At 41.8% G+C, this 26211-nt stretch overlaps 4 protein-coding genes across 6 annotated transcripts in view; 2 read left to right on the forward strand and 2 right to left on the reverse strand.

Annotated features, from left to right (window-relative positions):
* The first annotated feature begins 55 nt into the window (after window positions 1–55).
* On the forward strand, window positions 56–6021 carry rida (reactive intermediate imine deaminase A homolog). Of its 2 annotated transcripts, none has more exons than XM_017420221.3 (6): window positions 56–213; window positions 1511–1616; window positions 1735–1789; window positions 1869–1937; window positions 4684–4739; window positions 5756–6021. In XM_017420221.3, exons 1-6 carry the CDS (start codon window positions 149–151, stop codon window positions 5810–5812), a joined length of 408 nt encoding a protein of 135 aa, XP_017275710.1. In that variant the 5' UTR covers window positions 56–148; the 3' UTR covers window positions 5813–6021. The 2 variants fall into 2 exon arrangements, with proteins under 2 accessions (XP_017275710.1, XP_017275719.1); XM_017420230.3 differs by lacking the exon at window positions 56–213 and adding an exon at window positions 352–540.
* Window positions 6022–6126: 105 nt separating this feature from the next.
* si:dkey-284p5.3 (uncharacterized protein LOC557830 homolog) lies at window positions 6127–13816 on the reverse strand. The gene is made up of 4 exons (XM_017420210.3): window positions 13656–13816; window positions 10566–10832; window positions 7372–7416; window positions 6127–7285 (listed from the first exon to the last, which is right to left on the reverse strand). Exons 1-4 carry the CDS (start codon window positions 13744–13746, stop codon window positions 7272–7274), a joined length of 417 nt encoding a protein of 138 aa, XP_017275699.1. The 5' UTR covers window positions 13747–13816; the 3' UTR covers window positions 6127–7271.
* A 2187-nt stretch (window positions 13817–16003) lies between these two features.
* rpl30 (ribosomal protein L30) lies at window positions 16004–19421 on the forward strand. 2 transcript variants are annotated; one of them, XM_017420835.3, is made up of 5 exons: window positions 16004–16098; window positions 16207–16255; window positions 16679–16824; window positions 18560–18690; window positions 19327–19421. In XM_017420835.3, exons 2-5 carry the CDS (start codon window positions 16235–16237, stop codon window positions 19377–19379), a joined length of 351 nt encoding a protein of 116 aa, XP_017276324.1. In that variant the 5' UTR covers window positions 16004–16098; window positions 16207–16234; the 3' UTR covers window positions 19380–19421. The 2 variants fall into 2 exon arrangements, with proteins under 2 accessions (XP_017276324.1, XP_024862498.1); XM_025006730.2 differs by having other exon boundaries at window positions 16042–16098; window positions 16199–16255.
* A 2160-nt stretch (window positions 19422–21581) lies between these two features.
* The window catches only part of laptm4b (lysosomal protein transmembrane 4 beta), an 11897-nt gene continuing 7267 nt past the window's right edge, over window positions 21582–26211 (reverse strand). The window contains exon 7 of the mRNA XM_017424240.3: window positions 21582–23147. Within this exon, the coding sequence (XP_017279729.1) occupies window positions 23073–23147 (75 nt within the window). The 3' untranslated portion in view covers window positions 21582–23072. The remainder of the gene's footprint in view (window positions 23148–26211) is intronic.

Consider the following 26211-nt stretch of genomic DNA (forward strand, 5'->3'; position numbering starts at 1 on the left):
GTTGCGCTCGTAGGCCGTTCTTTACGGTAATCATTCGGCCTCGCGCGCGTCCAATAAAAAAAGACAACCGTTGCGCAGCCATTTTTTTTTTCTTTTCAACCACTGCTCCTTTAGAAGTTAGAAGATATAAAAATAAACTAAATTGAACATGTCTGTGCTTAAAAAGAAGATCGTTAACACCCCATCCGCTCCGGCTGCCATCGGCCCGTACAGGTAAAAAAACGTTAAAACCGTTTTTTTCCCTTCTTCTTTGTTTATAACGGTGCTGCGTTCAAGGACCAGGTGCGTTTAAATGAATCAAAAAAAAAAAAAAGAGGACAGCCCGATGTTTGTCAGGGGCGGGTCTTGGTCAGTGAACTCACCTTGTACAATTAAAACCGCACCGAAGTTGAACTTTTACTTTGAGGAGCAGAAGAGACGCTGCGAAAAAATTATATATCAGCAACAGAGAGGTAAAAAAAACCAAACAAAAAAAATGGCATCAGTTAATCGCCGAATCATTTACACACCGAAAGCTCCCGTGAGGCAGGGCATTTACAGGTAAGGGTCTGTCTAAACTTCAGTTTAATTTAAAAGCAATTTTGAAAACGCGAGTTGATTTAAACAACACACGTAAGCGATTAAAAACAATTTTTTTATAGTTTAATAATTAGAAACCGAGGGGTGTTCCTGCTCCGACCAATCAGCTCTCGGTGGGCGGAGCTAATCTGGATTGAAGGGAATTTTTTTTTAATTATGTTCTGTCAATTCAGATTATAAAATATCATCATCAGCTGCAGGTAGTCAGCATTATTACCTGGAAGGCATTTTGTATATGACGGAGTATATGCCAAAGTGTTAATCTAAAATAATCTGAGAGAGGACAGAGTCAGAGTCAGGTGTCGCTCAGAGTATGTGTTGGGGACAATCCTAAACTACCACCATGCCAGGTTTTAGCTCAATACCTGTAAAACTGGCTGAGTTGTAGCTGAGTTGTAGCCATTTTTGCGCTTGCAGAGGTATCTATGTTGAATTGAGTTGACTCCAAAAGTTAATAGGTTTTAGATGCATGCCAAATAATTACTTTCTGAAAGTTTAATTAAAATCCATCGAGCGGTTCATGAGATATTTTGCTAACAGGCAGGCAGAGTTGTCTGTAATGGTTAAGCTTTTAAAGCAGATCTTGCAGGATCACTTGGAGCTCAGAGTACGTGTTGGTGACGATGCTCAGCCACTACCACGCTAAGTTTTAGCTCAGTATCTGTAACACTGGCTGAGCTGTAGCCATTTCTGTGTTTGCTGCGGTCGCTCGTCTGTGGCGGCCATTTTGAGTGAAGTTAATCAGTTCTAGGTGTACATCGAGTGACTGGCTCATGAGATGTTTTACTAAAGCTACAGACAAACACGGGCAAAAACATCATCGCCCTCACCTCTGGCAGCGGAGGATAAGAAAAGTGTCAAAGCTGAAACGTGGCTCGATCTGTGATGTTCTAAAGTGGTTTGCAGATATTCTCATTTGTGTCTCCTTCAGCCAGGCGGTGGTGGTGGACAGGACCATGTACATCTCTGGTCAGCTGGGGATGGACGTGGCCTCAGGTCAGCTGGTGGAGGGAGGAGTGGATGCTCAGGCCAGACAGGTGAAGCTCAGAGGAACCGAACCCCTTTAAAACCTCACAGTCGTTTGGTAAAAACACGGCACGCCGCTGTGAGGCACAAAACATCGATCCACCTTCTCTTTTTGTTGTTTTTCTTCAGGCTCTGGTCAACATGGGGGAAATCCTTAAAGCTGCTGGCTGTAACTACAGCAATGGTGAGATTTCACCACTTTCAGTCACACCTGTCAAAGGTTTTTAAAACTGTAACTCCAAAACCTCTCTTTCATTTTGCAGTGGTGAAGACCACCGTGCTGCTTAAAGACATTAACGACTTCAACAGCGTCAACGAGGTCTACAAGACGTGTGAGTCTTTACTGCTCAGGTCCATTTGAAAGAAAAGTGTTGCTGCAAATTTATGACACGTTTTAGTCATTTTTAATGAAACATCAGTGCTTAAAAGTACAATTTAAAGACTTTATTTTTCACCTAAAACTACAACTGACCTCAGATTTAAGTGTCATAAAAAGGGCTGAAAAAAAGTAAGTTTAGAGGAATTGTTTGATTTTTAATTTTTTTTAACAAATATAAAAAAATGTATAATAACTCCTTCTTACCAGTTTTTACTTCCAAAAAGCCAGTAAAAGTTATAAATTATAACTTTGAAACTAATAATTTATATTGGACCTCATTTTCTTTTATTTATAGTTATTTTACTTTAAAAATGTTAAGTAGTCAAAATGTCAATAAAACACAAAACAGCAATATCAAAACTATTTAAACCCCATATTTAGTCATGTTAAATGCAATAATGTCAGACTTTTTAGTATTTAAATAGTGACTCATTTCACCAGATGCTGGTTGTTTTTGCAACATGACACAACTCTTTCAGTTTTTTTGTTCTTTTTCTGATTTTTAAAACCATTTTCAAACAATCAAAACTAAAATTGAGCATATTCCTGCAAAAAACAAACAAACACAAGTGTTATAAATGTTGTCTTATTAATATCTCAAGTGTGTTTTTGCTTCGTTTTATATTTTTGTCTGTTTTCTGGCTTTTAAAGAGTCATGGTTTTACATATAAAAGACCACATGGTGGCGACGTTGAGCCTGTGTCAAACATAAACAACCAGCAGTTTTTTACTTTATTTCCATAAATTTTACTGCTGCTATTTGGATTTAAAAAACAAAAAGTAGTTACGATTTGTTTGTTAGTTTGTCGTTTTCTGAGCGACGCTTTCGAGGTGACTGAGCAAAATAATGTCGCTCCGAACGGGAAGGGAGCTAGAAACGGGTCGATCGGAGGGACGGCTCAGGCTGGGCAGTTTGGAGACAAAGTTAGAGAGTTTGGACTCGTTCAGAGGAGGGACAGTTGACAAAATCTGGAGCTGCCAGGGAGGAGGAGGAGGAGGGATGTAGTGAAGGAGGGTCTGGAGAGGGTTGTGTGACAGAAGATGTTAGAAATAGGCAGATGATCCACTGTGCTGACNGAGGAGGAGGAGGAGGAGGAGGAGGAGGAGGAGGAGGAGGAGATGAAGGCAGATGACTCACTGTGGGAACAGCCATCATGTCGGTCTCAGGACGTCCTTGAGTTACTGTCTGCCTGTGTTATGTGCTGAAATGAAATAAAACAAAAATATTTTTCAAAGCATCAGTCAAAACAACTTTTAGCACGAATATGATCAGAGATATGAAATGAAAACTTGTGGAGCACTGAGCGTTTAGCTCTTAAACTTGTTGGAACTTAAACAGCTCTTTGAAACATCGCTTCATTTATTGGTGAAAAGTGATTAAATTAAAACCAACTGTCTAATGTAATCTGCATTCCTTTAGTATGTGGTAGAAAATCTGATAATAAATGTTATTTTACAAAGATATGCTAAAATAGTACAGACAGGTTTGTTGGTACCCTTAAAGAGACGATTAATCTTTGCATTATATAGGTGTTTTTTTTTTTTTAATCAGCCTGTTTAAAGGGATCAAACATCCACTGGTAGTTTGGTGTCGTTGTGTTCACCACTTTGAATGTATAGCAGAGAAAGGAAAGGTCACAGCCGTCTGAGGAGCTCAGGAGGAAAATTATAGATATCTGTGTTAAAGGAAAAGGCTACAGGAGCGTCTCCACGCAGCTCCATGTGTCTCTGACCACAGCTGGTGATAATAAGGTTCATGGGGCTGTAGCCAGCCTTCCAGGACGGGGTTGAAAGAGGAAATGCAACCTCAGGTGGGGGCTATCCTGCAGGTTTTAGGTGTTTCTCTGCTCTGACTCACCTGATCTGAATGACTGAGTGAATAACAGGCTTCTGCAGAACCTGAAGACCTGCTGAAGAGCAGAGAAACATCTGAAACCTGCAGGACCAGGACTGGACACCACTCAGCCACAAAGTTTCTGGGACTGGTGGGACTACATCACTTGTATCAGTTGTGATTTTATCATTATTGTGAAAGGGCACCAACAGATTTATCCACATCTGTAGATGGAAGATTAAGCTCATGTTAATGAGTAATTATATGTCATGTCTCTTTAGCGTACCTGTTATGCTACATCTCTCAATGGGACACCAAATATGGTCAACCTGAAAGTGTGTGACTCTTCCCAGTGGCTCATATTCTTTAAACATCTGTCAGGAAACTGCAATCACTCGGCGCACACACGCAGACATCGTTCAGCTCGTCCTCTGCTGGCTGAGGGCAGACTTTGGGCTTTTCCTCCCGGATCACAGCAGCCAGGTGTAATGGAAGCCGCAGTGTCCAGTGTGTTGTAAGTGGACACCGCTGCACAGGCACACGGATGTAACCCAACCTCTGCCGGCGCCGAGAGGGCGACAACTCGGCCGACAGTCTCCCTCCTGATGCTGCTGGAGCCTAAAAACCAGGAAACTTTCCCTGAATCTAGTGAGAGGAAAGGAAAGACGCTGCTAGTTTGGTGTCTGTGTGATTTTATCTAAAAAGGCTCCTGTATCTCACATCACTGACCCGAGAGCTTCGAAAACGAGACACGAACCGTCCTCAAGGAACAAATCTGGGTTCTGTCTCCTTCTCTTCTAGCCTGTAAAATGAATGTATTGTTTTTTTTGTTGGCTTGTTTTGTAACGAAACCTTTTTCCTTCAGTTTTCAGCAGCAACTGTCCTGCCAGGGCTGCCTACCAGGTCGCTGCTCTCCCCAGAGTGAGTATGAACAAAAAAACACCCCAACTCTCTGTGGTGCACTTTATAAATACTGTGTACTTCGTTATACATGGTGTGGTGGGAAAATAAATTACAGCTCGGCGCTAACTCACTCATTACTGCTGTTCCCTTTTCCCTAAACTACCTGAAGCTGTTTTGTCAGCGTGAATAAAACAGATTCTTTAATTTTAGCGACTTGAATCCCTCCGTCTCGTTGTCGGCCTAATTTACAAACAGATACCAGCAGCCTAAATGTTAATAAAAGTACGTTTAGATTTAGGTTACAGTCAAAGTTATTGGTGTTAGTTGAGCTACACTCAAAAAAACAAGTTGTTGAATCAACTCACACTCTATCTGATTCATTAAAGAAGAAACTGGTTGAATTAAGAATTAATTTGACCCTTTTTTTAAAATTCAGTATGTTTAAATGAGTTTAGATTCATTCTGCACAACTTAAACACTTCAGTGACATAAAAATAATCTTTTTTTTGTATGTTTTATTTGTGCCAGTCTTGTTGAAGACATCAAACCGAAACAAGTCTGATGTGATTAAACCTGACAAAAATAAAAAACACACAAATGGGTTCATTTATCAAGTAATTTAAAGTTAACTCGACTCAACCAGCTCAGTTAAACTGAGAACCAGCAGTACTAAACGAGTCTGTTGACCCATGTTAAAATAAGGAAGTTGCTTAACTAAGAAATAAATGTTTATAACTGGACTGTGCTGGCTTCAAATCGGTGATGAAATTCGTCTAGTTTTATTTACAAGAGTGCCTGGAGGGATCTCGTCGGGAATCCCAGCCCTACATTTAAAAAGTGGGAAGTTTCAAAATGATGCCGAACGTTATACAAAGGGATTTCCCTGCCCTACGGCAGTAGGCAAGCAAATTCTAAAAGTTATAAGACCAAGGACTATTTCTGGAGGCGTACCCCGTTAGAAAACTTGGGTTCCGTTTTTATAAATAATTATTGGATGATCCTCCGGTTCTCTGTTCTTCGTCTTTTGCCCTCAGGGCGGGCTGGTGGAAATCGAGGCGGTCGCTGTGCTCGGCCCTCTCTCCGACTCCTGACTAGCCGACTTCATCCCGAACAAGCTGTAGCCTCAAACCAGTGAGCGTCCTCTTCCTCGTCTGTCCTCTGGAGACGTCCTGTTTCTGTCCGGCTGGACAGGATTCATGACTTGAAACGTTTAGAGCAGCACTTATGACCCGTGATTATAAATAGTCATTAAAACTACGATAAGCTCGGTCTAATAAAAACTATGATTGTGTCACTTTAAGATTTCCCAGATTTTCTGATTTGATAACTTTTTCTTTTTTTTTTTTTACAAACTGATTTATAAAACTAATAAAGTAATTATTTACACTAAACAGTCATATTGTGTTCATTCAAAGAAAGCATGTTTTAAGGCTGTCTTTATTTTTTTTCTCTGACAGTTTACAGCTTACTACACATTTCGAGGTTTCGTCTTCATGACACACGAGAATCTTCGTGATTAAGGGGGCAGTTCAGATCATTTGAAGCGAGGTTCTGTGCAAAGATTCTGTTATAGGTGGCTCCTTGAACAATCTCACCTTAGGTTTAATCCCGACCAGATTAGGCAGCAGGTTTGAGCACTACTAGAGGTAGCAGCAGCTGGCTGTAGCACTTCCTTTGTGGCCCAGGGGCCCTTCCAACAGGAGTATGGTAACACAAGAGTCGACTAAATTCTGCTTAGGGGCCAAAAATATTTTCAACAGACTCTGCAGGACCGACTTAAAGGACAGAATGATAATAATAATGTTTGTAAAACCTCACAGCTGTCAGTCTGATGGGAAAACGTATGAATTATTTCAACTTTAGGGCTTTTTACACAGCATTTGTGAGATATTTTAATTGATGCACAGAAGCTGAGAGTTTATGTTTGTTAACCTGGTCAGAATTAAACTCTCATAATTCTTTTTTCTTTTCAAACAGATCAATCAAAGAGCCATCTACAGCAGGTAGGATATTAATTGTTCGTGACCTTTCCACTGAATCCCACTTCAAAAGAGCTCAACTATCGCTTTAAATCACCTTCAGTAGCTTCAATATAAACACAGATTAAACCACAGTTATTTACCCAAACAGAAGAATTAAAATGTCTGAACGATCTTTGGATTTCACTGGACTATAGTTTTGTAATAGAAAAATAAAATTCTTAGTTAAAGTCGTGTGTGGAGCTATGACATCTTTTCTACACGTTTAATAATAAATACAGATTTTAACTGTTACTTTGAGTTGTTGTTCTTTTTCTCCAAATGACTGCCCCTCCATTTTACTGTATGTACAGTAGAAGCTGCAGCCAAACGTGACCGAGAGTGGGGAGGGAGGAGGGTAAAAGGCACGGTGGTGATGAAGGACCCCCCGACTTGAAAGTGGTCATCAGAGGGTCGGCATCTTGGCAACGAGGCAATATCTCTCTCTCGCACACACACACACGCTCACACACACATTCACTCATTCGCACAGACTCTTCCAACAGATCTGGGTGGTGGAGTGTGTCACGGTTCACTCGCTGGGAGCTGGAAGAAACAGAGAGGAAATTAGAAAATTAAACAAATGGGCGGGATAAAGTTTATTTTGTTGTCGGTGAGGCGTAAAGGCTTACCTGGCGCCTCCTCTGTCTTGGACTCCGAGTCAGCCGCTGTGCTTTCTAGACAGGAGAACAAAAAGCAACAAGTTTTATTTAAAGGGAATCAGTTTGTCAGGTTGGGCAGAGAGAGAGGTGAACCCAGAGTGCAGACTCATCTTCAAAGAAATTAATTTATTAAAATAAATAAATAAAAACCTGGCGATGCGGCAAAACTAAACATAACAAAACTCCAAAGCAATAAAAAAAAAAAAAGACAAGACAAGGAACGAGAACAATGGGAGGCTAGAGGCAATGAAGTGGAGAAAGTGACCAGGTTTTAAAGCTGAGGGTAATTAGGGGAAGTGGGCACAGGTGAGTGATTACAACAAGCAACAGGTGAAGATGGGCGTGGCACTTTCCGTTTCTTTCTGAAGGGCTGAGGCAGGTCGGTTCTCAAGCACGCCTTTAAAATAATCGACCTCCCGGCGACTCGGAGACGGCGGAGCTGCTCCGCTTGAGCGACACTCGATCTCCTCTCTCCACTGGATGTGAAGTGAGGGTTCAGCGTGGAAGCCCTATACGTGACGCTCTGGTTCCCCCGTGGACTCGGATTGCAGCCTAATGAGATCGCGGCGACAACAAAGCGCAGGACGGCCGAACAGGACGGTGGTCAAGCTTGCGCCGAGGATGAGTCAAGTTGGACACCAAAGGGGGTCAAGATCAAGTGAGAGACAGGATGGGGATTCGGTTACAACGGGTGAAAACTCTGGGGCGGGAAGTTTACACTAGAATATCAATGTTTAGCTTCAAATTGTGACTTTATACACACTATAAACACTGAATTTAAAATCCCTTCTCTCTTTCAGACTGTCTTTAATTTGTCTCCCTAACTGGTAAAAAAAATGAACCACCAACAAGTTTTGTGCATCGTGCAAAAAGTCTTGATTCACCTCTCATTTTTATTCACCTGTTGCTGAAAGATGGGCGATAATGTGACTGAGTGTGTCATGTTAGCAAACTATACCTCATGAACCAGAGGACAGCTTTAATACAACGCTCAAAGTAATAATTAGATGGACATATACGACAGAATAACTAGTGGAATCAGCTGAATTCAAGATGGCTGCACAGCTAATCACCAAAATGGCTATAACTGCGTCCAGCTGCATGGGACATTTTCTTTCTCAAGATTTGACCTTCATTTGAAACTGGTAGAAGAGGGATATGCATTCCCTCAAGGAATGTTAGGTTTTTAATGTTTAATTTTGCTTTTAAGGATTTACAAAAAATAAAATGCTGACAGGGCACCTGAACAAAAAACACGTAGAGCTGAATAACAAGGAGCACGCAGGGCAGGATGACGGCCTGGAGGGGAGCTGAGACCAATGAACACGAGGAGCAGGTGTGGAGGGTTAACTGAGGGGGGAAAATGGCTGCTGACGCAGGGAGACAGTGAGAGACGAAACCCAGGGGATCTCAATGAGGAGGAAAAACACGGTAAGCTGCCACAAAATGAAGAAAACAAAAGGTGTGTACATTCATTTATTTTACCAATGTTTACATAAATTGGGAGGGACTTAAAACTTGTATTTGGACCATCTGACAGAAAAGGTTGGTCTCGTTCCGGCTTCAACCTCCAGGTTCTGATCTGAGATCTAGACATCTACGGTCTGCGATGTAACCTTTGCATCTCCATCGCGTGACTGCAGTGACTTCATGTGAACAAGTCTCTGATCTGTGGTTGGTTTCTTTCCCCTGTCGTCTTGTCTGCAGGCTCAATTAGAGATCAGGGCTATTATAATAATTATCTTGGTCGCCTGCACCAATAGAAAGTCTGCACTGAAGACACATCCTCCTTTCCAGGGAGGTTGATCGCTACGTTAGACAGACAAAACCTTTTTTTTTTGTTTTAAATCTTGCACAGTGTCTCCCTGTTCTGTTGCGGTTCCAGACTTTGGCAAACCATTTGCATTGGCCGAAGAGAAAAATTAAAGAGATGACCTCATGAAGCTTTTGACTGCTTGTCATTTGCATCACGGAGCACTGAACCGATAACAGTGAGTTCAACACTGGACTCTGTCCCGCTATCAAACCACATCCACGTAGAGACAGGCATTTAAAGGCCGGTCTGCTTAACACAACGCAGACCTGAAGGGATCTCCAGAGACCTTAAAATGCAGATTATGTTGTGCTCAAAATATATAACCGGGCTTAATCGTGTGATTTAGCACTAGGAAAGATTTCAGATTTTCTTCAACATCAACAAGGAGTCTGTTCTTTGGAATAAAGTTTTAAATTATTTTGACTTACTCAACCAAATAGATCACACCCTATTGGCTATTATTTCTGGATCTGTTCAAAGAGAGATCTTCTACAGGTAAGATATGAATTGTTTATAACCTCTCCACAGAACCCCTCTTATAAAGATCTGACCTTTAACATGTTTCAATTAACCTCTGAGGAAACGTCTCTGTCCAAAAAAAAAAAGCACCAAATTAAGACTTTGTAAAACAATGAAAACGAGCGCCACGATCTAATAAACTGAACAAAAGCCCAACAGTTCTTTAATCTGAACTAAATAATAAGAGGGGAGACCTGGAGATGCATTCCTGCAGCCAACACGTTGTGTTTAATCAAGCCTGAGTCGTGTCCAAGTGTTGTTAGATACCACCTGGTTACAGGCATTGCATCAGGGAACAGGGATGGTCTGGGGAAAGGTGAAAGGGACAATCTGTACCTGGGCACGGCGGCGTCGAACCACTCGGGTTACCACAAATCTGCACACTCTGTCTTCCTCTCAGTGGGACACAAACTCTGTGCGTCAAGGAGCAAATCTGCAAGCTTTTGGTCTGAGCGTGCAAATCAAACAAGAATGCTGATCAAACACAAATTTGACTGCAATCCTCGACATCCTTATCTGCCCTAGAGCTCTTTGAAGGCTGCCTGCTCGTCTCAAGGCTGTCATCGGTCACTCTATCGGAGGAGATTTGAATATCGAGTGAAATTTGCCTCGATAAGAAAGCACGAGTACTAGTTTTCAAAACAAAGGTTCAGCTGATAGTTCGCTCAGTTTTGGGAGATAAAGTAGGGCTAGCTGGATGAAGGTCTATAGAAGATTTAAAGCTGTGTGAATCTCACGTATTTGCAGTTCAATCTTTTAGACTGTAGTTTGTGAATGGAGCTCTGTTAATTCCCATGCAAACATGTGTTGTTTCAGGACTCTGACACACCTTGCTCCGGCGCCGCAGCCTCCGGGGAGCTCGCCGGCGTTTCGGGAGTCTCTGCTGCTGGTGCCTCCGCTGGTGTTTCCGCAGGTGTGCCGTCTGCTGCAGGCTGGGGCTCCTCCCCGCCCGCTGGGCTTGCAGGGGTGCCGTCTCCGGATGAGGCAGTGGCGGCGGCAGGCTCACCGTCAGGCGCAGCGTCGCCACCTTCAGCAGGCGTCTGGTCGGGAATGGTTTCACTGTCCTCAGCTATGTTTCCATTCTCATTGGCCGCCCCTGTTGGGAACATGTGTATCAACACATCACGATATTAAAACAGTGTTACGGGCCAGACATGCTAGGATAATTTTATTAAGGCTTTCTGAAGATCTTTCAAAGTTTTCCTTTGAATAATAGCTGCTTTTTGACTCATTTTCAGTCACACGTCAGGCATCTGTGTTGCCTGAAATCATGGCAACACAGATGAGGGGCAGACGTTTGAGGCCCCGTGGCTCCTTGGTGACTGCGTGCCTCCACAAACACACACAGGTGCTGAATGGTAGGTGTCAGAACCAAACACTGCCTGTTTGAGCACACTTGATGTTTGAGGTGCCTGCATGAAGGATCTTATGCTTCTGAGGTTAAAGAAGCAAACCTCAGTCTCAATAAGTCATTTCCAAAATGCAGAAGTGAGATCAGAACTCGATTTTAAAACTATACTTGTTTAATTCGACCTCTATATATGTTCTGCAGCTGCCACTTTGAGCAGAAAGTAAATAATTGGAATAAAGAAACTTCTGCTCGTGAACAGTAAATAAAATCATAATATGTTAATGTTTAAGAGGAGTGGTTTTGATAAACATTAACACCCCAGGAAGCACATTTCACAGCTCTATGAGCAGCTAGCTGCAGAGCTGCTCTATCACTTCCTTGTAGATCGTTTTTTTTAGGGGGGGTGGAGGTTTTACATTGCAGTCATTTGCATGAGTTACATAAATCTTAACTTTAAAGCCCTAATATTATAAGCTCATTATAATAAGAGTTACTGGAAAAAACAAAAACATATCAATATCATTTTCTGTAAAAACACAGTGTGAACGCTGAATGACGGCTGACTTTAACTGATTGTTAAAGTTACAAGAAACAGAATATTAGCTGAAAGCTAAATGTAGAAAAATGCCAGCTAGAAGCTAAAAGTAGCAAAATCTTGGCTAAACGTAGCAGAACGATAGTTCAGAGTATCAAAAGGCTGGCTAAAAGATAAAGTAGCAAAAAGATATCTAAGAGTAGCAGTCAACTAGCTAAAAGTATCAAAAGGTTAGAAGCTAAAAGTAGTTAAACAGCTACCTTAAAGCCAAAAGTATCAACAAACTATCTAAAAGCTAAAGGTAGCTGGTCAGCTAAAGTTATCAAAAGGCTGGCTGAAAGCTAAAAGCAGCAGAACGGTGAAATCAAAACTAAAAGTAGCAAAAGACGCTTAAGGTAAAGCCTGTATGCTGAATGAGATTAAAAAAGACATTTTGCAGGTACTGAAAATATGTCCTTGTATTTCTATAGGAAACTTTCATAAATAGTTCAGTATTCAGTAAAAGTAAAAAGTCACTAATGTCATAGCATCTATGTCTTTAATAAGCTTAATATTTTGATATAAGAGAAGCTAAAATAGCACAAAGTGTACAGAAACAGTTAGACTGCAAAAACATGCAGAAAATTAAAAAATTCAGGAAAACACTGTTGTTTAAATGCTGAATCAGCGTTCACACGTTAAAAGGCATTAAGTGTAACATTTTGCATGCTGATCTCGTTTGTCCCAAAGTTGGTGAACTTTGGGTTAATAAGTGTCATCCTTCTGACTTGGGCGTGAGATGACAGATCCGGGAAAGTAAATAAGACGCATGCAAAAATAAGAAAACATCCTGATAAATTTCCATCTGACCCCTGAGACGAAGATAACAGGAAGGCGGGAGTTCTTCTCAGTGTCATTTGGCTGATAAACTCAAATCTGAAGAGTCGTCATAATCAGTCAAAAAACAAAACAAAAAAAAAAACTTTCATGAGCAAAATTTGTTTTGAATTTCCTGGAGGTTGGAGGCAGTTTGCCGGCCTCTTCGTGTCCTTCTCTGGGTGACGTCTGCATGCTTTCTGCTCAGAGGTGGTCCCACCTGGTGAATCTTTCACCTTTTGTTGTTTGAGCAGAGAGCTCACTGAACTGCAAACTCACACTCACTGAGATCTAACAGTTTTTTGTTTTGTTCACACTAAGAAAAATAAAAGAAAATCCTAAAGGTTTAGCATTAGTTGAAGGAATGCATATCGCCCACCACCTTTCATCTTATGCTGAAAAAATGACCGAGTTGTAGCAATGTTTTCGGTCAAACCATGAAAATAACGTTATGTGCAGTCTTGTGCTATACTGTATATATATTGATATCAGCTGATATTGTTTTTACTGTTTTAACATTAAGAAGTGCAGTAATTTGCACCACAGCGGGGCCTTCTCTGAGCCATCACAACAAAGAGGTGCCCAAAGCTGCCTCTCCATTTCCTATTGAAACCATAGCCTGTCACCAAATCTGCTCTCCGTGGCCTTCTTGGGGACTTACAGAGCCAGAAACCACTGTTAAATAATGACAATAAACTTTCTCATCCTGTCATTGTGGGAATGTGGCTCATTAAAAGTAAAGACAGTACAAAGGAAACAAATGCCGGGGGGTGATTTGAATTCAGGCTGTAAAATCCTTATCTGAACTCTATTCACAGCAGAATTAGATGACGCAACTCTATATGGAGTCAGCAGAGATCTTCTAACATTTCCACCAGCATGCTCAAAGCTATTTATAGCTCTTATTGGACTGAAGTGACCAAAAGAAGTCTGTTGATTTCATTTCAGTGGAGGGAAAAAGTTTATTCGTCACCAAAATTAAGATTTTTATACAAATGTAAGAACAGAAAATAATTTGGAGGACTTTTCATCAAGTCGTGACAACATACCATCATGTCAGTGTTGATTAAAACAACTTATTCACGTGGAAGTCTGCGTTTGGCCACGTAAATAAGAAAACTGCACGTATAAGTCGGGTTTTCTAAGATTTCCAAGCCTTTTACAGCCTGTTGGCTCACCTGTGGTGCTGGCTCCGTTGCTCTCCTCGGGCTTGGTGCTGGGACGAGTCGTGTCTACAGCTGAAGTCTGAGAGCTGGTGGAGCATCCCATCCTGCCCTGTGCGCTCAGAGGACTGCTGGGGTGCACCGATGAGCGCAGGCTGGAGGCTGGAGCTGCGCAGGCGTGCCGTCCCTGTGGCTGAGAGAGGGAGAGAGAGAGAGAGAGAGAGAGAGAGAGAGAGAGAGAGAGAGAGAGAGAGAGAGTGGGTGTGTGTGTGTGTGTGTGAGAGAGAGAGAGAGAGTGGGTGTGTGTGTGTGTGTGAGAGAGAGAGAGAGAGTGGGTGTGTGAGAGAGAGAGAGAGAGTGGGTGTGTGAGAGAGAGAGAGAGTGGGTGTGTGAGAGAGAGAGAGAGAGTGGGTGTGTGAGAGAGAGAGAGAGAGTGGGTGTGTGAGAGAGAGAGAGAGACAGAGAAGCTGTCGGAGAAATTCCTCCAGTGCCGTGCGTAATTACGCATACTTCCTTCTCTCCAATCGATTTTCTCGCGATATATTAGATGGAAGGGTCCACGTAGTCAGACAGAGCAGGTAAAATGTTTCTTGTTTTTATGTTTTGTAACAGTTTCCATGAGGTTGTTACGGGAGGGGGGTGGGGGGGGGGTGCATTATTCAGTTGGTGGCACCTGCTGAAGCATGAAAAAAACGAACCAGCTACAACGAACTGCTATCAAAGCTCCTAAAATAGGGCTGTTCTTCAGTCAAACTGAACTAAAAACGCGAAACAGAGAAGAGAACACACTGTGAATTATGTACATATACTTTTTTTAAAAAAGTATTTCTATTATACCGAACGCGAAGGCGTGTCAGCACCTGAGTTTATCTTTTGTGGGATCCGTTCTGTCTGCTTTATGAGATCTGTGGTTCTGTTTGCTTCATGGGTTTGGTGTGTTTCTTGTAGATCTGTTCTATAACCTGATACAGTGCATCTCTCCTCTTGTGGTTAATGTATATTGTATATTGTCCCTGTTCTGAATAAATAATTTTAAATAAATCACGTGCTTCTGTAGTTTTGGGTGATCTGTTTTCATTCTTGTGTTTTTGTTGGGATGTTTGGTTGGTTGGTTCTGCTCCCTGTGCCTCCAGGTTTTATTTGCCACCTTCTCTCTCAGTCAGTATTTTTCCATATCAGCCTGTCTCCAACTTCCTCATCAGCCCCAACCTACATACTCTGTTCCACTGCAGCTCATCTCCACTGGTTTATTGTTGCTTCTGTGCACAAGCTTGATTTTCCTTGTGCATGCTCCTTATTGCTCTCCAGACATTTTGTTTCCCCTAATAAGGACTTTATTTTTTTGCTCAATCTCTTCATGCCTGTCTGTGTTTCTGGGTTCCTCTCATCCTAAAAACTTGATAAAGGTGCAGCAGTGTTGTTTTTGCCCATGCATGTTTGTTTGTCTGAACATTGTTAGCAAAATACACTGTATTGCCAAAAGTATTCTCTTCACATGCATATGAACTTGAATGCAATCCCATTCTTGATTCATAGAGGTTAATATGCAGCTGTAACAGCTTCAACTCTTCTGGGAAGGCTTTCCTCAAAGTTTGTCGGATTAGGTGGTTGGACCCAAAGTGCAGACACTAAAAGAGCTCCAAAAGAAATCTAATTTATTTACAAAAACAAAAGACTGACATGGCAGCAACAAAATCCAGCATTGCAACAAACACAAGGAAGTGACAATGAACCAGTGAGTGGTGAGCGGAGATGAACAGGTTTTAAAGGCTGAGGATAATGAGGAAGAGGAAACAGGTGACTGATTGGCAACAAGAGACAGGTGTGAGTGCTGAGGCAGGTTGACAAGTAATGAGCAGAACATATTTTTGGCAATCTAGTGTATCTCATAAACCACTGTATGAATTTTAATGAAACTTTTAGAAAACAACGGGTGTTTTGCATAAACAACTGCATAAATTGTGGACTCACTCCAATTTACTCCAACTAGCCAGTACAAAAATTGCTATAACTCAGTCATATTGAGGTAAAATTCAGTCTGGTAGTAGATGAAAGTCATCCTCAACACATACTCCGAGATGTGGCTGTGGCGGCCATCTTGAATTAAATCTCTGTCATGAAATGCTTAGTAATATTATATTAGTAGTAAGAAGCTATTTTTTGAACAGTGTCATGATCTGAATCAAATACAAGCGATTGCAAATGTTTAATACATCTTTCTGCGCTCCTGTAGCCTAATATAAAAAGTTTTTAACACTTTATAACATGTCATTTTATGAAAAAGACTGGTTGTACTAACATTAAACACATTTAGGCCCTGTAGAGGTTTAATCCAAGTCCCATTTTTAGAGCGTGTTTTTCGTTCTGCGCATCAGTTTTGCGCAAGTTCAGCGACATACCGGCGCAAAGCACGCTGGGACTTCCTTTCTCTCCGAGGCCATATTGGCGTTAATTCACAGTAAGTACGAGCTCTGAGTTTTGTCACTTAAAGTTTGTACTTTGACGTACATTTGTCATATTTCAGAGCCTAACCACAGCCCCGACATGCCTCTTTTTATGTCTCTAGGTTGGCCTGTTCGGACTAAAACGCAAACATGGTGGCCGCTAAGAAGACGGTGAGTGGCGTTAGCGCACGCGCTGCCGTTTGGGCCGAGCTACAGCTTCACGTGGAGATCTGTTTCTATCAGGGCCTGCTAGCTAGCTAGCACCGTAGCTGAAACGTTGCAGTCTATTAAATAAAATTGAAGACGTGTTAAATTGTTCCTGTCTGCTTTAGTTATCACAACACCCGTGATGTGTTGTTTATTGCTGTCCATGTCTTTTCTTGAAGTCATGCTAACGTCTGTTGCCTAAGAACTATAAACCGGCTGAAAAGCTAATGCTAGCTTGCTAAATCTAAAAAGAAAATGTAGCCGACATAAGCCATTCCTCACTATTTTATTGTTATTTGTTGTGATCTTCGGGTTTGTTTGATACGAGTTTCCTGTTGTTGGTTACCTGACTTGGGTTGTGAATTATTATGTTTTTTGTTCGTTTAGAAAAAGTCCATGGAGTCCATAAACTCGCGTCTCCAGCTGGTGATGAAGAGTGGGAAGTATGTTCTGGGCTACAAGCAGTCCCAGAAGATGATCCGTCAGGGAAAAGCCAAGCTGGTTATCCTAGCCAACAACTGCCCTGCCCTCAGGTATGTCAACACACCTGCAGAAGAGAGCATTTCAATTACTATTTCCTTCATGTAAGAAGTCACTTCCTAATATGATGTTAAAGGTGTTTAATCCTTTGAGTCCTGTGCTGATATTAAAGTATTCTGGCCAACTTTTCTTTGGTAATTACAATAATAAGTTTAGATACGTTTTTCTTTTGTGTTTCAGAATAAGCTTTGTGATGCTAGTATTTAACTGGCAGTCTAAATTTAACTTTGGATAACTCACTTTTAAACCTCAGTTGATAAAAGTGCAATGAAAGCTGTGCAAATACCTTTAGTAAAGCTTGAAGAAAACTCAAAATAAATGCATTAAATCATAATATTAAAGAGCTTTGCCACTCTCCCATAAATCTTAGACCAGTGAGGGCATCAGTTGTTGTATCTCAGTCTCTCCTGTCTCACCTGCTGAAACTTGGAACAGCTTCAGAGTGCTGACAGGTGTCATGGTGGTCTCCATCACTAATCTCCTTCACGGTCACTAGTTTGTGAGGACGGCCTGCTCTTGGTAGAGTTACACGATTCGGTATTCCTTTTATTTCTTGATTCTGGATTTACCTGAACTAAACCTTGGAAATCCTCTGTATCCATCCTTTCTTTAGGCTGTTCTCCTTTTCAGGGGTCATCCTACTCCATCTGTCTGTCTTCTGTGTCCTCTGTCCTCACTCCAACTGCCTCCATCCATGTCCTCTCTAACTCCATCCATACGTCTCCTCTTTGTCTCTTTCCTGTCAGCTGCGTCTCTAACATCCTTATGTCCCTTCTCTGCACATGTCCAAACCATCTCAGTCTGGCCTCTCTAACTTTATCTACCTGTGCTGTACCGCTGATGACCTCATTTCTAATCCCGTCTGTCCTCGTCCCTCCCAAGGAGAACCTCAACATCTTCAGCTCTGCCACTTCCAGTTCTGTCTCCGGTCTTTTTGTCTCCAAACCGTCCAACACAGCTGCTCTCGCTGTCTGTAAACCTTTCCTTTGACGTTTGCTGCCACCCTTGTCACAAATCACTCCTGAAACTTTTCTCCATCCTGCCTGGACTCTCATCTTCACCTCTTTACCACTTTCTCCGTCCTCCTGGACAGTCGACCCTAAGTACTTGAAGTCCTGCACCTTTGTGACCTCTGACCTCCTTGAGGCCACTACCCTTCTTTTCCTTTTATTCCCTTCATTTGGTCGTTAAAAAGGAAGTATTTCTTCACTTCTCATTTCTGTTCCACCCCCAGGAGAAAAAGGTTCTGCCCAGACCTAAAAAGCTTCTAGGAGGACAAAATTATATATTTTGATCTCACCATGGTGTCAAAGAGCAGATTTCTTCACTTCTTGCGGCGTATAAATCCAGCTTTACTGTCTACTATTGATAAGACGCTGCTCACCAGGACTCCACTTCAGAAAACACAAACTATCCCTTATTGCAATTTTCTCATTTGTTTAAACTTTTGAAGTACCATTAGCTGATAGCTACCATTACTCTCCAAAATGTCTGCAAGAAAAGATATGCTCAAAGTTCTAATCCATTTAAAGAAAAAAAGATTGAGGATAAATGTTGCAGTTCTTAACACAAACTATCAGCCGCACTGACATCGTTTTTGGTGTGACTTGTTAACACATTGCTTTAAGCGTGTTTGAATGTTCCCTCTGTCCTCTCAAATTTTCTGCATTTGCATCGAGCGCTGGCTGCTTTGACTCACGCTCTGCTTTCATCTTGCTCCCGCTGCAGGAAGTCTGAGATCGAGTACTACGCCATGCTGGCCAAGACCGGTGTTCACCACTACAGTGGAAACAACATCGAGCTGGGCACAGCCTGCGGCAAGTACTACAGGGTGTGCACACTGGCCATCATTGACCCCGGTGAGTATCAGTGTTCTCTATGCTGTACCATGCAAATGAACAGAAGCTAGTTCCGTGCGGCGAATTTCAAATATATTACTGCAGGGATATCTATGACCCATTCTTGAGCTCATGACCACATCATTATCATTTATTCTTGAATATGGATTTTGAATCTTGTAAAGTAAATGAGTTATGAAACGTCATTAAACTATAAGTTGCGATGCGCGTTGAGGTGCTGTTTGTGTCATTTTGTGATATTGCTTTTTGCGCCTGATTGGTCTGGGTTCTTGCTGCAGTTTTTGTTGACAAATTCATGAAACTGGCGAGCTGGTCCGTGTCTGAACGCGGAGCGTTACCTGACCCGTGTCTGAATTTACATGACGAGCTCACGGGCTGACGTTGGTTAGAACTGCGACAGCTTTGAAGTTTTATTTTTCATGGTTTCCTCTGCCCGTTGGTTCAGATCGGGACACCAGAGTAAAGCCGGCCGGAGGGCTTTTGTTGATCTGCGTTTAATACCGTTCATATGAGCTCCACTTTAACATTTACAACTTTAAGCATTGTTTGTTTGTGACGAAGTTCTAAAATTTTAACTTTTTTGTTTTTAAACAATATAAAAGGTGACACTTTTTTATATCCTCTTTTTCTCCTCAGGCGATTCTGACATCATCAGGAGCATGCCAGATCAGCAGCAGCAGGCCCAGTAAAACTGTTCAACATTGTTATAAATAAAAAAACAGACCAACAGTGCTGTTATGTTGTTATTTTTATAGCTGAATAACCCATCTATTCATTTTCTTTACCTGCTTCTCCTTTCCGGGTCATGGGGAGCTGGTGTCTATCTCCAGCAGTCACTGTGTGAGAGACAGGGGGACACCCTGGACAGGACAGAGGTCCATTGCAGGGACACATACAGACAAACAACCATTCACACTCTCACCTAAGGACAGTTTTAGAGTTGCCAATGAACCCAACATGCCTGGTTTTGGTCTGTGGGAGGAAACCAAGTACCCAGAGTAAATATTAGAATAATATGTATAAAGTCTGCAGATTTCCCAAAGAGAACTTCAGAGTCTCTCCTCTGAAATTACCCTGGAAATATTTTCAAGCTGATGGCTTTTAAACATCTCCACAAAACTGCCTTAAAGACAAAACTCTTGACTAATCTTTTTTTCTTTTCCTAACTTGTGTGACAGCTGGGTTCATCATTTTTAGTATAAACCATCACTAAGATAAACTTAAGTTGGTGACTGCTTTTACTTTGTGGTTGTAATCAAGTAATGGACTCTGCTGGAGGCATTAAAGATTTACAGCTTTATCTTTGACGGAGTCGATTCTTTCTCCTGCATCGGTTTTCAGATTATTATCCTGTTTATTTACCACCAGTGGACATTTGATGTCTGTGAGAAGTCAGTGAAGACCGGCAGAGCTGTACAGACGTTTGTAGCGTGGGATAAATAGGTTTATTTTTGTGGCTCTAAATTATTTGACCACCAGTCGTCTACATCAGATCAGCCAGCTGGTGGAGCTGAAGGACTGGACTGAAATCCTCATAGCTTCTGGTGGACATGAAGCAGATTGATGTCTAGTTACTTTACTTTACTTTATTCAACAGACTCGTAGTCCACAAAAACACAACACATACAAAAACAGATAAAAAAAAAAAAGAATAAAATAGTTAAAGGATAGTTCTTTGCATTTTGAACAAATTGTGCTCAACTTTCACATTGAATTATAGTAGTCTGATTAATAAAGCATTAAAACCACAGCTTGCTCAAAAAAAGAGCACTATTTCCCACTCTGTCTCCTTAAGGTTTACAAAAAAACAAATGGAGCTTTAACTCCCGCCGTCCACAGAGCAGTTTGGCTCAGTTCTTCCACTCGTTGCATCCCTGAGCCATTTTAATGGATTCCCAATTAAATGGAGTTAAATCTGTATTAAAACTGATTCACGTGGAGCAAAGTCCTCGCATGAATTGAGGACGAACTCTAAAGAGGCTAAAGAGGTAACAAGGCTGGAAACCATGAATGTGAGCGAAATGATCCATGAACGGAGGTAAAGCTTGAACTGATGAAGCTGGATGTGAAAGAGAAATGTTTTGTACAGTGTTATTTTGTATTAATGTCATGTTTTAGAGTCAAACATTTTCATCCTGCCAGTTTCTGTCTTCAGTATGATTCTGTAAAGTTGATGTCATTGTGACCCACTTTCCCCCCGCCCCTCTGTGTCCCACTGGCAGAAAGTAGGTGACGGCGTTCATCTGCTATCAGATGCAGAAACATCATGTTTCCCTGCCAAAGTTTTCATCAACGTCGACTTTGACGGAGGGGAAATTAAAGGCAGAGGGCAGCAGACAGAGAGAGTTGCTTTTGTGTCAGATGAAAAAAAAAAGACCGAATGCTGCTAATACAGCTGAATCAGACATTCCTCGACTATAAATGAGCCTCCTGTGCTCAGATTCTGCCTGCGATGCATTTAGTTTCTGTTTAGTGGCGTTTCCCAGGTTACCTCCTCCACTGAAAAACAAGGAAGGCTCTGTCGTTTGAGCTGCTTCGCTTGGCTCCGATGGGATAACTTCAGAATATTGCCAAAGTTTTCTGTGCCTTTGACACAGAAATGCAAAAAAACAAAGTCATCCATCCATTTTCTTTACCTGGTCAAGGGGAGCTGGTGTCTTATCTCCATCAGTCACTGAGCGAGGCAGGGGACACCCTGGACAGGTCTCCAGTCCATCACAGGGACACATAGAGACAAACGAGACAACCATTCACTCTCCCTCACACCTAGAGACAATTTAGTTACCAATTAACCTAACATGCATGTTTCTGGTCTGTGGGAGGACACCAGAGTAATCCAAAACAAATTTATTTTACATTTTAATGAATTTACAACAAAGAAGAGCCTGTGGTTGTTGATTAGGCTTTTTATTGTTATTATTCATAACTGAGCAAATGAGCTACAGCAGATCCAACAACAGGAGAGAGAACAGCATCGACACGACACATCAGCATCAGAACCGGTACAGCACCTTCCGAGCAAACCTTCAGAATCCAGAATCAGTCACACAGAGATCCTTCAGCTCCGCAGCTTTCACACACAGCAGACGCTGATTTCTGGTGTTCAACCGGCTTGTATCATCCAGAAAACAGGCATGAGGGGACAAAACGAACACAAACGGAATAAAAACTACTTCCTGGTTTATCTGGGATAAATGAGCTGCTTGCATAGTCTGCGTAAAAGTGACTTACTGCTGCCAGAGTTACTAGAATAAGTATCTGTCCCAACAGTCCAAAGGAAGGTTAAACATTTTCACTATGGATTCTGTGCAACTAAATCAATGTTTAACAAACTGGAAACATCTCAACACGAGTTTGCAACAGAAATATCAAAAAAGAGAAAGGACTCGACTTGTAGGTCAGATGCAAACAAACAAAAAAACCATCCAGAGATGCTGTTACAGCGGCATGTCACGCAGTCTTTAGAGGAAAAAACGCCCTCGGTCCAGATGCGTCAGCTGCACCGCAAACATGACATCACAACGTTCTGAGACCGCCGGACACACAAAGACAGTCGATGCAGCTGCAGGTCAGCAGGAAGCCGGGACGTTTTCGCCACATTTCCACACACTTCTGCTGGGGACAGCTCGGTTTGAAGGGCTTTCGCTGGACAACGGCGTGATCTTCAGAGTTTTAGAAAAAAAACGTATTACAGGAAGGCAGGGTGGATCAACGAGGGCTTCACTGACATTAAAACATACAAAAGATCATTTTCAAATTGTTTTTTTTTTTCCCTACAATATTTTCAGTGACACAAGTTGATATCCTTTCACGACGGACACAGCTTTTCACTTCTCGTGGTTTTCTCCTTAGTTTCTTACAAAAGTTCATAGAAAAATACCCCGACGTTACATTCAGTGAGGGAAATTAGACGATTTATTTTAAAAAGTGCTGTTGTACTTGATAACATTTGTTGCTTTCTCCCTTGTTTTTAGTCACCTTTAGGTAGTTTGTGCCTGGATGAAAGACCACCAGGGGAATTCACAGTATTAGAGAGATGGGAGGGAGGGTTAACAGCTGCATTTTTAATTAAAAACTAACAAAAAAAGAGAAGAAGTTCACATTGGATTGGGTCAGAGCGTTCAGGGCGAACAGCAGCACCCCGGAGGGAGGGCTGATGGTGACGGGGGGTGGGGGGGGACATCGTCGTCCTTGGAAGAGGACAGAGGAGACGAGGGACGATACGCCACAACAACCAGGACTGGAGCTGCTGCTTCAGGGTCAGCTTATTCTAATAGAAAGTTGGCAGGAATCCAAGCTGAAACCAGCGTCTAAAAGATTGTTTCGTCAACACGCCGCAGCCCGCGCTGGGGGGGTAAATAATCCATCGTTACGGGCGTCTCTCACGCCTCCATGTACTGAGGAGGGGGCTCCTTCGGTGGGATGGCAATAGCTTCCTCGTATGGTGGCAGCAGAACCTGCAAAGCAACAAAGACGGTCAGAGCTCAGAAAGAGCCTCCATGTTCGCTCTCGTGTCAGCATCTTTCGGTCAATAAAGAAATTAAACTATTTGTGTTTTTTGTGATCTTGGGAAACTTACCAGCATGGCATAAAGTTATAATAGCTGTCAAAATACACGATTTTTCAGTGTTTTTGATTAGATTTGTTTGTATATGTATCATCTGTGATAAAAAAAAATAACTACTACCAAAAGTCTACCATATAACTGTTTTGTTGCCAACGATTATCAGCCGTTTGTTTACATTCAAACACTGACGAGTTCACCTCAGAGAGTCTCAGTGACCGACGGATATCGAGTCGGTAAAATAATCCCCGGACGTAAACAGAGTCAGAGGGGCAACGATGGGGTCAGAGATACCGGGCAGAAAACGAAAAGGTGAAGTTCTTCTGAGAAGAAACGGCGACTACGAGCTGTGAGGACGAGTCGACGGGAGTGGAGCAATCAGGCAAAAGGTGGAGCTAGAATGAGATATTCTGAACTCCACTGGGAGAATTTCTGGAACTGATCGGCAGATTCAGTCGGGAACAAAGAATATTTGCAATCTTTACAAAATCTCAGATGAGTTGGAATTACGTCAACCCCAAAAACAATCATTTATTGTAGTTTGAGTGAAGATTAAAACCAAGTCAGCCACAATCTAAAGCCTCAACTTTGTATCCAATGACCCTGGTTCCCTAAGAACGTAATAAAACTTGCCAAAATTAAGTAATGAAATAATTTACAAACAGTACAAACAGGACATGAGAACTTAATGGAGGATATAAGAGGGTTTGGATGCAAAAAAACAACAACATCTGAGCCTTCTTCCTGGAAAATAAACAAAGTGAAGACAAAGTGCTGCAGCACATCTTGAACAGAAAACTCCTGAAGGGGAAGGACCAGATTATTGTATCAACTTCCTGTGTTTTTAGAAAACACTGTAATCACCTGCTGCCACCTTAGATCTGACACGCAGCCTTCGTTAATTATCAAAGCTTTGGGACACGGAAAAACAATTCCTAGAAATATTAAGACCTTTTCTTTATCTCAGCCTTTAAGAAGCAACACCTTCTAAATTTGGGGTTTTATTTTCTTATATTTCCACACAAACCTGAAGGCAGCACCTGTTATCCTAGTTTAATATGCAGCTTTTAAACCCGTTATTCTTAATTAAAAAATTAAAAACTTGAAAAAATATACACCTTGATTTGCAATAATATGTGTCGAAAGCAGCAGAAAAATCTACATCCTTAACAAAGTATCATATTAAGGATTTATTCTCTTCTGAAAGTCTAAAATTACTACGACATTCCAAGATTTTAGAGCAAAATTACAGCTTGTGAGTTTTTTTTTTTTTTTAGTGGGACTGAAACTTGTGCTTTCTTTCTTCTGAGGCACAAGCAGCTCCAGGGAGCGTTCCCACCCAGGCCAGCTTGTGCTCAGTCTGTCGGAGGTCTTTTTCTGTAAACGATCTTACAAAACCGGCCCGGCTGCTAATTCGCCGAGCGAGGGGACATGTTTGGAGGGGACGGGATTGTGAGGCAGCCAGAGAGGCCCTGCGAACACATCACACACGGGATTGGGAATGGAGCGGACAAGCAGACAGGTTACGTAACGCTTCCAGAAGGAGGGAGGACGGAAAGAGATCTGGAGGAGGGGGCGGCCCTTGTGCATTTTAATGGCATTTATAGAAAAGCACAAAAGATAAGCAGCTGGGCGCTTGATGTTCGAGGCAGTAAAAAGCCTTTTCGACTCGGTGCGCTCTATTTATCTGTGCACAAAGTTAACGCAGTGATAAAACCAGGTTTCCATGTTTTCCAGTCCCGTTTATCTGCCACAGATATTTGAGACATTCAAGGACAACCGGTCCTTTCACGCTCCTCTGATTAAAATTCAAACAGCAGGCACTCTGGTTTTCACTTTGACTTTCAGCCTCACTCCGTTTTCTTTTTTTTGGCAAAAGCTTGTAAAGAAAATCAGGCAATTAAGAATTTAAAAAGGATGGAGTTTTACTCCTGCCTTTAGGTCAAATTTAGTTTAAAATGTATTGGATTTGGTTTGTCCCCGTGTTCATCACATGTAAATTCATTAAAAGTGAGTCTTCAGTCCTTCAGCTGCCTTCAGGCGGAGCGAGATCAACGCCCTGCAGCTAACGAGAACACGCGCAAATATGGAAAACACAAGCAAATGACCGACACAGAGTCATCAGTCTGATAACACACACACACACACTGTAAATCCACACAATTCCTTCAACTCAACAACAAGGCTGACCCCCCTGCAGCACACACACACACACAAAAAAAGAAATGCACCGTAAATATAAAACACAGATAAGGGTTTTTTTTGTTTTTCTTAAAGTTGATAGTACAGCAGTGTGGTGAGGACATGAGCACGTTTATAAAATCTATTTTAAATGTATATATATATCTCATTCAAAGTTAGTTTTTAACCCAACAACAACAAACTAGCACATATCTGGTCTGTGTTTTAATGTTTAATGTCATTTCTTTTAGTGTGTCGTGACTTTTTGACTCTTTATTATAATACCAGAATATGTAACATATTCTTATTAACTGCGAGTTATAAACAGAATAAAGCACAGGTGTTGATTCTCATTTATCGTGCGGATTTGCAGCACATATGTCAGTAAATTAAGAAGTTGTTTTCTTAATGAGCTTATATTTTGTGCATTTGCCTGTTTAGTCAGAACTCCTAGCAGCTTCACAGGCCGAGTAAAAAGGCTACACTTCTTTCTCATTTGGGTTTTCCTTTACGATACCAGCAGAGGACATAAATCCAGTATCTGCTGAGAGGCCGCATGATGCAGCCGGATTAGCTGCTGGGTGTCGAGTCTTGTTTAATGAAGTAATAATCGGAGCGAAGAGTGGCCACTCCGGCACAAGGACGAAGTGACAGACAGATAAAGCACGGTGTGAGGCAGATTAATGTCTTATCTATCAGGGCGGCGGATTAGAAACGAGACTGCCACATGGAAACCATGACTGCGCTAAAACCTCTTAGAAACACCTCGGGGGGGG

This window comes from Kryptolebias marmoratus, linkage group LG5 (genome assembly GCF_001649575.2).
Source record: "Kryptolebias marmoratus isolate JLee-2015 linkage group LG5, ASM164957v2, whole genome shotgun sequence".
Taxonomy (NCBI): domain Eukaryota; kingdom Metazoa; phylum Chordata; class Actinopteri; order Cyprinodontiformes; family Rivulidae; genus Kryptolebias; species Kryptolebias marmoratus.